At 39.1% G+C, this 13,188-nt stretch overlaps 1 protein-coding gene across 1 annotated transcript in view; it reads right to left on the reverse strand.

The window, feature by feature from the left end:
* Positions 1-314: 314 nt before the first annotated feature.
* Positions 315-13,188, reverse strand: part of ntng2a (netrin g2a) — a 121,048-nt gene continuing 108,174 nt past the window's right edge. Inside the window, exons 5-7 of the mRNA XM_062999099.1 lie at positions 12,881-13,048; positions 4,399-4,533; positions 315-1,846 (exon numbers count right to left, since the gene is read on the reverse strand). Of these exons, the coding sequence (XP_062855169.1) occupies positions 1,629-1,846; positions 4,399-4,533; positions 12,881-13,048 (521 nt within the window). The 3' untranslated portion in view covers positions 315-1,628. The remainder of the gene's footprint in view (positions 1,847-4,398; positions 4,534-12,880; positions 13,049-13,188) is intronic.

Consider the following 13,188-nt stretch of genomic DNA (forward strand, 5'->3'; position numbering starts at 1 on the left):
ATTTGCGGTTTCGGACATAAAAAAAAGTGGTATCGAGCCAGCCCTAGTTGAGCGCGTAGCCACTGATGCACCACTGCTTTCACATCATCATCACATGAAAATCTTCTTCCCCGTAAAGCTTCTTTAAATGTCCAAAAAGGTGGAAATCAGATGGCGCTTAATCCAGACTATAAGCTCTCTCTCAGTCTCCCAGACACGACCAATTACTACTCCTCCCACCCTCACCGTTTCCAACCAAAATATAAAAGTGCAGAAACTTTTTGAACATCCCTCGTAATATAAAGAAAGAACATTCAACACATGATGTGTGCTTTCTGATTGTCAAGATTTTATTCTTTGGAATGCCGACAGCACAGTCAACGAGTTGTTCCATCATGATCAGGAAAGTCCAGAAGCAAAGCTCGTAAAGCTGAACTCAGTGCGTGTGTCATTTATACATTGTGATACTCTATTTCAGTTTCTGCCACAGTGATCCAGACTCACACTTACTGGGATACGTTACACAACCTGTTTATAATTTCATGTTACCAGCATCGGGGCCTTTACTAAACCAACCAAACCAAGCCAAACTTTTTTTATTATCTATAGCACTTATAGTGTTGTGCTGTTGCTATTGTTAGTTTCTCATTGTAAAAAAAAGTATACTGTTAATATATTGCGGTTGGTTATGATTTTTTCTTTGTGTTTTTGCTTCGATTAACGCTGGTTGGATTGAATAAGGCCCTTGAATGGTTATAAGGACTGTGTACATGATCTGCGCATGCTGGCATCCACGTGTGAGGGTTAAACAGAGCTTAAGCTGGATGAATCCAGTTCCATTTCATTTCCTCTATATGCTATAACTGTGTAAGTAGAGGAACATTCCAAAGTATCAGACGCATCATGTCATGAAATAAATGTACCGATGTGATTAATTTAACTGCAATAAAAGGCTTGTTATATCTTTCTTGTAACATTTACTGAAAACAAAAATAATTTCTACCAAAAATAAATGAAATAATGTATATAATTTACAGTGAACTTTTTTCATTTTAGATATACATATTTTCAATTTGGGCATCATACAGTATATATTCATCTCTTTGCAGATTCCATACAATCTCGTACACAAACTACACATATTCTTTCCTTAGCAGCACAAACACTTAACATTTTTTTCAAAACTAGACCTGTCTGGCCATGTTATAAAATAACAGTAAAGTGTAGTAAATTGAATATGAAGGGTATAAGAGTAATAAACCTTGGCCTGAGTCAGCTAGTGAAATAAACACCATCGTTCAAAAAACCCAGATTAAGTGCAGTGCCTAAATCTCTGTGAGTCAATTCATTTACAAGAGGGACGAACAAAGCAAAACAATAACATGTCTCGTATATATACACTATTCGTTAGAGTGATTTTGGTTGATAGTTCTTTCTGCTCAGTAATGCAAGGACACAAGCAAGCAGCTTCTCATTTGTGTGAGGCGACAATGACTCTGCTCTTCCCTAAAAAATCCACTTCAGCAAGAAAACCTCAGCACCGCGTGGCCCTCTCGGTGGCGCCTTGGCCGCAGCAACCCCTCCTCTGACCAGGTAATTCAGTCCGAGGCAGGCCGAGAGCGGGACTGAGTCGAAGGACTGAGCTAGCACTAGGCACTGGCTTTGAGCAGGCTGCTGGTGACGAGGCACAGCAGTACAGTCAGGAGGCTGAGGTAGCAGGCCGGGCATCCATTGCAGACTTTTTCGCCCTTGCAGCGTAACTGCTCACACAGCACGCCCCTGAATTCAGGAGGACACACACACTTCTGGTTCTGAACGCACGTTCCACCGTTCTGACACAGCAGCAGCTCGTCATCACACACGTTTGCTGTAGGAAGATAGAGATGGTTAATGACACACAGTCTTTAAATCTTCCTTTGATTAAACAACAAAGACTGTGTGCTTTATAGCTATACGAAAGAACTAGAAAATGTATTAAAGCTGTCTAATGTACTTTGACCACTTGTTAGCATAGTAGATCATTACAGAAAAACGCTAAAAAGTTATTACATAAAACAAATAAATAAATAAAATAAAAAGGATCGGATCCACAAACATGGCTTAATGATGTTAGGCTGGGTAAACCAACCAGTATTATAACAGTTAAAAATTTATAGAACCATGTTTTAAGTACAATATGCCAACTTAAACACAACCATTTCTTAGTGGTTGAAGTCCAATTTACACTGAACATATTTATAAAGCCTTTTTATTTAACATTTAGGTCTAGTGCATATGAAAGCAATTCCATTCTAGGCAGTTATTATAATCTAGGCACAATTATAATTTATCAATAATAATAATTAACTTATGTTAATCCATAATCAGAATCAAAACCACTTTATTTTCCCAGGTATGGTAAACATATGAGGAATTTGTTTTGGTGATACACATAATAATACACATAATAGTACACATGATACACATGTATGACATGTAACATATTTAACAGACCAGACAGCACACAGACTGTTAAAAAGTATTTAATCAAGGGAACAACTGTGGTTAAGAAGTGTTACAGCTCTGGGGAAAAAGCTGTAATAATAATAATAATAATAATAACAATAATAATAATAATTTATAATAATAATAATAGAATTTAAAAAGTTTGATTTTAAATATGGCTGATGCATTATTTTTTATTTATTTAAAGGTCCATACAAATGCCCCCCACATCTTTATTTCTGACCAGTTGTTTAAATTGTTTATTGTTATATTATAAATCATAAAATTTAATCATACTCATATTGACTCGAATTTAAAAGGGGGTCACACAATAGCAAGATATCAAATGTTATCAGCATTGTTTTTTTAAATATACAATTATTCTAAAAATAAAGCCTTGCTTCTTTGCCAAAAAAAAAATCACCATGACATGGTCATGACATTTGATTTCTTAGACCAAGGTTTTTCAAACTTTTTTCAAGGACCCACATTTTGTCCATAATTTTTACCGCGACCGGGCAACACAAACAATGCATCAAAATGAAACACAAAACGAAATATACTTGATAAATATAAAGGGACAGTGGTAGCCTAGTGGGTAGAGCTTTGGGCTATCAACCGGAAGATTGGCGGTTCAGATCCAGGCTCTGCTATGCAGCCACTGTTGGGTCCTTGAGCAAGGCCCTTGACCCTGTCTGCTCCAGGGACGCCGTACGATGGCTGACCCTGCGCTCTGACCCCAACTCCCAAACAAGCTGGGATATGCGAAGAAAGAATTTCATTGTACTGTACAACTGTATATGTATATATGACAAATAACGTATATCTAATCTTAAATAAAAAGGGTGGCAATCCGGTCTCACTGTGGTGTACAAGTTCATTTTCTTGTTTATGTGCCAGTCAAAATTCATTTATTTAATTACTATTATTTTTCTTTGCGCCCCATTTTTTTGGCTCACAACTCTTGACCCAGGGTTTAAAAACCCCCACCTTAAACAACAGTGAAAACCAGCATGTTTCAGGGATTTATTACACCACATGGATTTAAAAATACTTTGACAAACTATTGTCACTAAAGTGTTTATTGGTGCGTGCAAAAATGCAGTTTAAGGTAATATTATGTACAGCTGAAGCCATATGTCAATAGCGTCTAGAATAGTGTTTTTTGGGGGGCTTAAAATAGAGTGATACACTGTAAATATGTGAAATGTGATGTGACAAGTTGAGCTTTTATATTGTTTTTGACCATATGGCAAACAACTTTACTTTCAAAACTGATTCAGTTGGTGTCTTCAGTCCTCAAATGGATATTAAGTGTTGTTAAAAGAAATTATTTAACACAGTGAGAAACATATGTTTGGAACAATATGTTCAGGTGAGACACCAAATATCATGTTTTTGTACTGTTTTAATTATATACAGGTCAAAGAAGATTTACAAATTACTGCTTTTTGTTTTTTATGGGCATTTTATGTCCTGTCCCGACTCCACAATCATTCTTGTCCTCAAATTATGAAGTTGATTATTACTTAATTACTATTATAGTAACAGCAGGAGTCTACATTTCATCATGACACCACTGTTAGCTTAACAGAGCATCAGCTCTACTCTTTATTTAAATACCAACAACCAGCTCATAAAATGAAACTACATTTTTAACCAACAGCTTTAATCAAACAAAGACTTGTATTGGTTTATCAATCATTACCAAAATGGTCTATAACCAACTGCAGAAACTTGTGCTATCAGAGTTCTACTGAGGAAAAACTTGACGCCAAGCCATTGATGCCAAGCTATAATCTGTAATCTAAAAATGAATCTCTTTAGCTGTTGCAGACAATTATTTTTGAACGCTTAACTCTGTTTACAGCTTTAAATGGGCTGATTTGTATTTCTTTTTAAACCATCAAGTTAAAAAAAATCAAGAAGACTTACAGACACAGCCTTGTTTCCAGTTGTACCCAGGCAGACAGTCCTCACACTTCTGACCCGTGGTTCCTTCCCGACATTGACAGAAGCCTGTCTCATTGCAGCGAGCATGCAGGGAGCCCAACTGATTGCAGTTACACTCTGTGAAAGAACAAATAGACATTAATTCCTTTTAAAATCAAAATATTCTTCAGATTTGACAAACAACCTGGCCAGTCTAGATCCATTGAACATTTGGTCTTTTTAACAAAATACTAGCAGGGTGACACTGTGATTTGGTGGGTAGCACTGTTGTCAGCTAGTACAATTGCCCTAGGTATGAATGGGTGGACTAGTAACCTGTCCAGGGTGTTTCCTACCTTTCACCCGGTGAATTGTACCCAGCATGACCCTAAACTGACATCCACTGATATTTATATGTATAAGTGATTATTTATTCATTGTGATCATTGTGCTGATCAGGGTGGATCTGGGAGTAGCCAAACCACCTTTTCCATGTTTTTAGGAATGTGGAGGGGGAAAACCCATGCAGACACTGTGACAGTATGACCATTTCCACACAGACGGTGACCAAAGGTGAAGTTTGAACACAGATTCCCAGGACCCATTGAGAAATTTGGAAATAATGTTTTGTTGATGCTTTGTTAGGAAACCTAAGAAAAAGGGACTTTTCCCACACTGTTGCTACAAAGTTGGAAGCTCAATATATTGTTTATATAATTCGTTTCATACACCTGTTAGTGTGGGTGTGGTTGAAACCTAAATACAAGAATCAAAATGTGTGTCCAAATACTTTTGCAATAAACCTGAAGTTAATTGAAAGATGTATTCTTCTGTATAATGTTAATCTTGTGTCCTTGAGTGGAGTTTGCAATTCTTAGAGTCTTAGAGCTTGTTATTACTTTAGCCTACATGCAGACTCTGCAACACCAGACCATATTTTGCTCTTGACCAGCAGATAAATTAAAGCAGGTGCATCAGCAGCTCTATTTATTATACTTATTTTTAATACACAAGTCAGGAAAGCTGGATTTTTGTGCTTAAAACCACAGATTCGCAAAGAATAATTATTCAAATATTAAAAAATAACCAAGTGATATTTTATTTAAACATATTTGTTCATAGTAAAGATTTCTGTGATGTAAAGGTTTAGAAAATAAAAATGACATTGAACCTACTAAATTATGGCAGATCTGTTTTGGTGACTATATAGGGGTTGCCATGGCAGATCTAGTTTGCATACCTGATTTGACACAGTTTGTACTTTTCCTAATACAACCTTGTGTTGATTTGGGACTAGCACTGAAGGTGCAATGACAAATGCACCTCCCTATATCCAAATGTCCAAATGACTATGTCAGAGTCCATAGCAATGGTCAAAAACATGTGGAACAAGAAACAAGAATCCATAATCATAGCTAAAAATACAAGGCTTGGGTCTTGCACATACAGAAGACAGAACTAAGAACACAGTCTTGTTGCATCATGGGCGCAAGGCCCACAGTAACATCCTGGACGGGACACCAGTCCATCGCAGGGCAGACACACATACACACACCCATTCACTTATAGGGCAATTTAGTGTCTCCAATTAACCTGACTGCATGTTTTTGGACTGTGGGAGGAAACCGGAGCTCCCGGAGGAAACCCACGCAGACACGGCGAGAACATGCAAACTCCGCACAGAAAGGACCCGGACCGCCCCGCCCTGGGAATCGAACCAGGATCTTCTTGCTGTGAAGCGACAGTGCTACTCACCGAGCCACTGTGCCGCCCCACGATGGAGCAACAAAAGCAAAATCAAACAAAACCAACACTTGATCAAGTCGCTGTGGATACCGCAGCGCAAAGGGGGAAAACTGGAACTGTAAAATGAATATGTCCCTTACAAGAACATGGTAAATTTTGGTTTAACTGTGGCTGTAAAATAACACTGTACTTACATTTAAAACAGAGAGTAGCATGCTAGCTGTTTACCCTCCACCACTGGATGCATGCATTCTAATGCACACTGTGTTAGTTTTGACAACAGTCCTAGTAGGTTTTAAGAGACCTATTTCATCAACATTGAGGTGAAAGTGGAAATATGCTGTACACATGGTACTTATCGGTTTAAAACACTGATGCTCGCCTACAAAGCCAAAAATGGACCAGCCCCAAGCTACCTTCGTGGTCTAATCAAACCCCGCTCTGTACCACGCAACCTCCGAGCCACTAGTCTTCCTAGACTTGAGCCTCCATCCAGGACTAAAGGAAGACAAGCATCTTCTCTGTTCTAGCACCCAAGTGGTGGAATGAACTTCCTCTGTCTGTCCGAACATCTGAGTCTCTTGCTGTCTTTAAAAAATGATTAAAAACCCACCTTTTTACTAAGCATTTAAGCTGACTTTTTATATTTCCACAAAAAAAACACTTCTAACAGGTTCTAACAGGTTCAAGCAGATTTGTGTTCTTCGACTGTTGTTTACTAAAACTTGAGAAATGAAATGTTTACTATGGAAGCACTTCTGTAAGTCGCTCTGGATAAGAGCGTCTGCTAAATTCAGAAAATGTAAATGAAAATGTTATCACTCACCCATTTACACTTCCTTTCACCTTGGTGAGTAGCTAACGTTTTAGATAGAGTGAGGAAACCAGAAGAACCTATAACTTCACAAATACAGTAACCAGGCTTCCCTCTTTTAACTACAAGCATCTCCTATTAGTTTCAGAAACGTTGCTGCATCATTTATTACATTTAACTTGGTGGAGTTTTGGTTTCTTTAACCTCTGTGCCATGACTTCTAACGGGTTTGTTTTTGAACAAACTCTTTGTTTACAAGAGCTGTCGTGTTTACAGAAAGGTTTGTTTTAGGATCGTTATGTGTTGGTCTAATCTCTCCAGCAGAGGTCACCCTGTCATTGTGCAAATACCAACAATATTGTACCCATTCAATCATACATTGTTTGTTTTACCATCGCTTCATCCTGGACAGGGTTGCTGTGGGTCTGATTCATTTGGGAAATGGCAGTGAACCCCCCATGACAGGTTGCCGGTTCATCACAGGGCACACACACACACACACTTTGGGCACTTTTTAGTAGTTCCAATTGGCCTGACTGCATGTCTTTGGAAACTGGAGCAGTCAAAGGTAACCCACTCGGGCACTCCACACAGAAAGGACCCTTGCTATCTAGTCACTAACCACTGTGCCGCCCATTTTCTACCCAACACAGGGGAAATATAAACAATGCTTATCATTGTTAGTATTATTAAAATTATACATCAATTGTACATCACACCGACACTTTAATTAAATGGCAGCATGACATTTTACATTCCGTTCACACCACATGAAATCATTACATTTAAACACACTGTCAGAAAAGAAAATTAACAGTAGAGCTGATCGATATAACAACACAATATGGGTGCTTGCAGATTGATGGGTAGAAATGGCAATTATAACCTGGTCAAAATCAAATGCACAACACAATACACCAGTGGGTCTTGGACTGTTGTTTAGAAGATCAGGGATTCATGCAATGCCACCACCAAATAGTCACTTCTTTAACTTACAGTGTCTTAATTTTTTTTTTAAACGACTCCTATTAATCAGGTTTTTAAAAAAAACAGCTTGAACTGCTATTGCATGCAACAGAGGGAGAGTTCAGAGGGAAGTTAGTACATTTAATTTAAAGAACTATAGTAATCTTCCCATTAGGATTATAAACTAGTAAGTGAAATCGGCAAAATCTTAGTTTACACAACATTGTCAAAGATAGATCATTAGTCACTCAAATAAAAAAGGAAGTGTAAATGTTAGTAATCAGGTAGGTCTATTATATTTTTATTTGTTTTATTACCAAAGAGTCTGTGGCCCATGTTTGCATATTTTTCTACTCAATCTGGCCCCCAACAAGAAAAGTTTGGACACCCCTGGTTTAGAAGGTAGGAGGAAACTGGAGTACCAGAATGTAGTTTGCAGTAACCACTCTACCAGCTGCAAGTGTCTTTAATACACAGATACACCGATCAGCCATAACATTAAAACCACCTCCTTGTTTCTACACTCACTGTCTATTTTATCAGCTCCACTTACCATATAGAAGCAATTGTAGTTCTACAATTACTGACTGTAGTCCATCTGTTTCTCTACATGCTTTGTTAGCCGCCTTTCATGCTGTTCTTCAGTGGTCACTTTGGTCAGGACTTTTGTTCCAGGACCACCACAGAGTAGGTATCCACAGATTAGGTATAGACTTATACCAGCACAACACACACTAACACACCACCACAATGTCAGTGTCACTGCAGTGCTGAGAATGATCCACCACCTAAATAATACTTGCTCTGTGGTGGTCCTGTGGGAGTCCTGACCATTGAAGAACAGGGTGAAAGCAAACTAAAACAGATGGACTACAGTCAGTAATTGTAGAACTACAAAGTGCTTCTATATGGTAAGTGGAGCTGATAAAATGGACAGTGAGTGTAGAAACAAGGATGTGGTTTTAATGTTATGACTGATCAGTGTACATTTCTTTATGCAAGGTGACAATCAAAATGTGCTTACAAAGTGTAACGGACATCTTTTGGGTCCAATCTTATCCACAAACGGTAAGCTGAAAAGTATTTTGTAAACCCTTAGTGAATACACAGATGTAATAGGGTTCATTTGTACTTGGTTGTAATAAAAACTTGCAGTATTTGTGGATTACTCTGGACACCTCTGGGGTTAAGGATGAAATTATACAAACCCCATTTATAGAAACATTGGAGCATTTTGTAGAATGCAACAAAACAACTATCTGGGATTTTTTTATTCTCTTGAACTTTTATTTTTATTTTTACTTTTATTTTTACTGATAGAAGTACAAAGAAAAGATTTCCAATGTTTTCACTGTCCAATTTAATTGTATTTTTGTAAATATAATCAGATTTTGAATGTGATGCCTGCTAAACATAAAAAGAAGGACAAAGCCATGTTTACCACTATGTTGCATCACCTTTCCAACTAATTACACTTTTAACTGTTTGGGAACTTGGGACACTAACGGCTGCAGCTTTGCAAGTGGAAGTGCCTGTTCTTGTGTAATACAAGATTTCAAGTGCTCATCAGTCCATGGTCATCATTGTCTGATTCTCTTCTCAATGATGCACCATACATTTCAATAAGAGACAGATTTGGACTGCAGTCAGGCAGGTCAAGCACACACACTCGGTATCTACTAAGTCACACTGTTGTAGAACGTGCAGAATGAGGCCTGGCATTGTCTTGCTGAAAAAACTTTGGACCTCCCGGGAAAAGACATGGCAGCATGTGTCTTTCTATATTTGCAATATACACCTCACGTCAACGGTAGCTTCACACATACAGTGTATCACAAAAGTGAGTACACCCCTCACATTTCTGCAGATATTTAAGTATATCTTTTCATGGGACAACACTGACAAAATGACACTTTGACACAATGAAAAGTAGTCTGTGTGCAGCTTATATAACAGTGTAAATTTATTCTTCCCTCAAAATAACTCAATATACAGCCATTAATGTCTAAACCACCGGCAACAAAAGTGAGTACACCCCTTAGTGAAAGTTCCTGAAGTGTCAATATTTTGTGTGGCCACCATTATTTCCCAGAACTGCCTTAACTTTCCTGGGCATGGAGTTTACCAGAGCTTCACAGGTTGCCACTGGAATGCTTTTCCACTCCTCCATGACGACATCACGGAGCTGGAGGATATTCGAGACTTTGCGCTCCTCCACCTTCCGCTTGAGGATGCCCCAGAGATGTTCTATTGGGTTTAGGTCTGGAGACATGCTTGGCCAGTCCATCACCTTTACCCTCAGCCTCTTCAATAAAGCAGTGGTCGTCTTAGAGGTGTGTTTGTGGTCATTATCATGCTGGAACACTGCCCTGCGACCCAGTTTCTGGAGGGAGGGGATCATGCTCTGCTTCAGTATTTCACAGTACATATTGGAGTTCATGTGTCCCTCAATGAAATGTAACTCCCCAACACCTGCTGCACTCATGCAGCCCCAGACCATGGCATTCCCACCACCATGCTTGACTGTAGGCATGACACACTTATCTTTGTACTCCTCACCTGATTGCCGCCACACATGCTTGAGACCATCTGAACCAAACAAATTAATCTTGGTCTCATCAGACCATAGGACATGGTTCCAGTAATCCATGTCCTTTGTTGACATGTCTTCAGCAAACTGTTTGCGGGCTTTCTTGTGTAGAGACTTCAGAAGAGGCTTCCTTCTGGGGTGACAGCCATGCAGACCAATTTGATGTAGTGTGCGGCGTATGGTCTGAGCACTGACAGGCTGACCCCCCACCTTTTCAATCTCTGCAGCAATGCTGACAGCACTCCTGCGCCTATCTTTCAAAGACAGCAGTTGGATGTGACGCTGAGCACGTGCATTTAGCTTCTTTGGACGACCAACGCGAGGTCTGTTCTGAGTGGACCCTGCTCTTTTAAAACGCTGGATGATCTTGGTCACTGTGCTGCAACTCAGTTTCAGGGTGTTGGCAATCTTCTTGTAGCCTTGGCCATCTTCATGTAGCGCAACAATTCATCTTTTAAGATCCTCAGAGAGTTCTTTGCCATGAGGTGCCATGTTGGAACTTTCAGTGACCAGTATGAGAGAGTGTGAGAGCTGTACTACTAAATTGAACACACCTGCTCCCTATGCACACCTGAGACCTAGTAACACTAACGAGTCACATGACATTTTGGAGGGAAAATGACAAGCAGTGCTCAATTTGGACATTTAGGGGTGTAGTCTCTTAGGGGTGTACTCACTTTTGTTGCCGGTGGTTTAGACATTAATGGCTGTATATTGAGTTATTTTGAGGGAAGAATAAATTTACACTGTTATATAAGCTGCACACAGACTACTTTTCATTGTGTCAAAGTGTCATTTTGTCAGTGTTGTCCCATGAAAAGATATACTTAAATATCTGCAGAAATGTGAGGGGTGTACTCACTTTTGTGATACACTGTATGCAAGTCATCCATGCTGCCAGATGCTGATTTTTACACCTTTCATTAGTCTGGATTGTCCTTTTTATTTTTGGAACCAAGAACCATGAATTCAGGTGACCACAGCACACATTTCTGCTGCTTAGGTGGTCTGAGATGAGCTTGGGCCCAAGGAAGTCTGCAGTGTTTCTGCATTTTAATTTGTGTTTGTATGAAGAGTTCCAGCTTGCTTTTATGATGCAGTGACGGACTGTGTAAAATGTCAATGGTTTTGCAAAGTATTCCCAGGCCTACATGGCTATATTTATCACATTCATCACATATATTTATCACATAAAGGTTTCTTATGCAATTCCATCTGGGGGCCCAAATATGGCATCAAAATAGGGCCAAAAGTATTGAGAACCAAAAAGCAGATTTTGAGACCCAAAAAGCAGATTTTGGGTCCACTTTGTATTTTACATTTATAAATATTCCGTTATTCACTTTTTGCTGCGCTTTTTCTCAATCACGCTTCTCTCAGTCTTGCTTTCAGTTTAAACAGTTTCTCGCCTCTGCTTTTTTTTGTACACCGCTTTTTTTTTAACGCTTTTCTCAGCCTTTCTCTCAGCTTAAAAAGTTTTGGCCCTGTTTTTACGGGTGGGCGGGATCTCGTCCCTCATTGGCTGCTGGAAGTAAGCCCCGCCAGAACCCTATTTTGACGGGTGGGCGGGATCTCGTCAGTCATTAGCTGCTGGAGATAAGCTCCACTCAAAATCTGCTTTTTCGGGTTCCCAAAATCTGCTTTTTCGGGTTCTCAAAATCTGCTTTTTCGGGTTCCCAAAATCTGCTTTTTCGGGTTCCCAAAATCTGCTTTTTCGGGTTCTCAAAATCTGCTTTTTCGGGTTCCCAAAATCTGCTTTTTCGGGTTCCCAAAATCTGCTTTTTCGGGTTCCCAAAATCTGCTTTTTCGGGTTCTCAAAATCTGCTTTTTCGGGTTCTCAAAATCTGCTTTTTGGTTCTCAAAATCTGCTTTTTCTGGTTCTCAAAATCTGCTTTTTGGTTCTCAAAATCTGCTTTTTGGGTTCTCAAAATCTGCTTTTTGGGTTCTCAATACTTTTGGCCCTATTTTGACGCCATACTCGAAGGTCTGGCACACAGTGGTTTCTGGCCTTGCTCTACAGTCTGACATGTCTCTGTACTCCCTGAATCTTTTAAAAGATGTAAATCATTAGCAATATTAAAATAAGAATTTTTTAACTGACATAATTATTTTATGAAGTTTAGCATGAAATAATGAGCTACAACCCATCTTTATATGCAAAGAGTCTTTGGTGTATCCAACTTTTCCCTTTTTACCCAATTATACCCTCACCTATTAAAAATTCACTTGCTCATTGGGAAGTGTTTTAAAACATTGTCATTTAAATATTTTATAAACTTCTCACTGTAATCTTCCCCTGTCCCAATGTTTTTACAGATACGTTAGGAAAAACCATTGTGAATTAACAAAGGGATGCAGATGTGAGTTACCTATACAAACATTCTCATCATCCAGCTCAGCTGAGGCGTTCCTGAAGTATCCGAGTCTGCAGTGCTGGCAGTTCTGCCCTCTAGTGTTGTGTTTGCAGCTTACACATGTCACAATGTTGATGAAGTCGATATAGCTGCACCGATTTGAGTGACCATAGCACTCACAGTCTGGCGAAAGAGAAAGAAGAAGTGTTAGGGACAAAACAATAAGAATGAGAAAGAATATAACTGTTCCACTGAGACTCAGTGGAATTTCTATTAAAGCAAACCTGGAGTTTATATCAGTGACTTCAAGCTGTTCTGTTCAC

Source organism: Trichomycterus rosablanca, chromosome 7, assembly GCF_030014385.1.
Source record: "Trichomycterus rosablanca isolate fTriRos1 chromosome 7, fTriRos1.hap1, whole genome shotgun sequence".
NCBI lineage: Eukaryota > Metazoa > Chordata > Actinopteri > Siluriformes > Trichomycteridae > Trichomycterus > Trichomycterus rosablanca.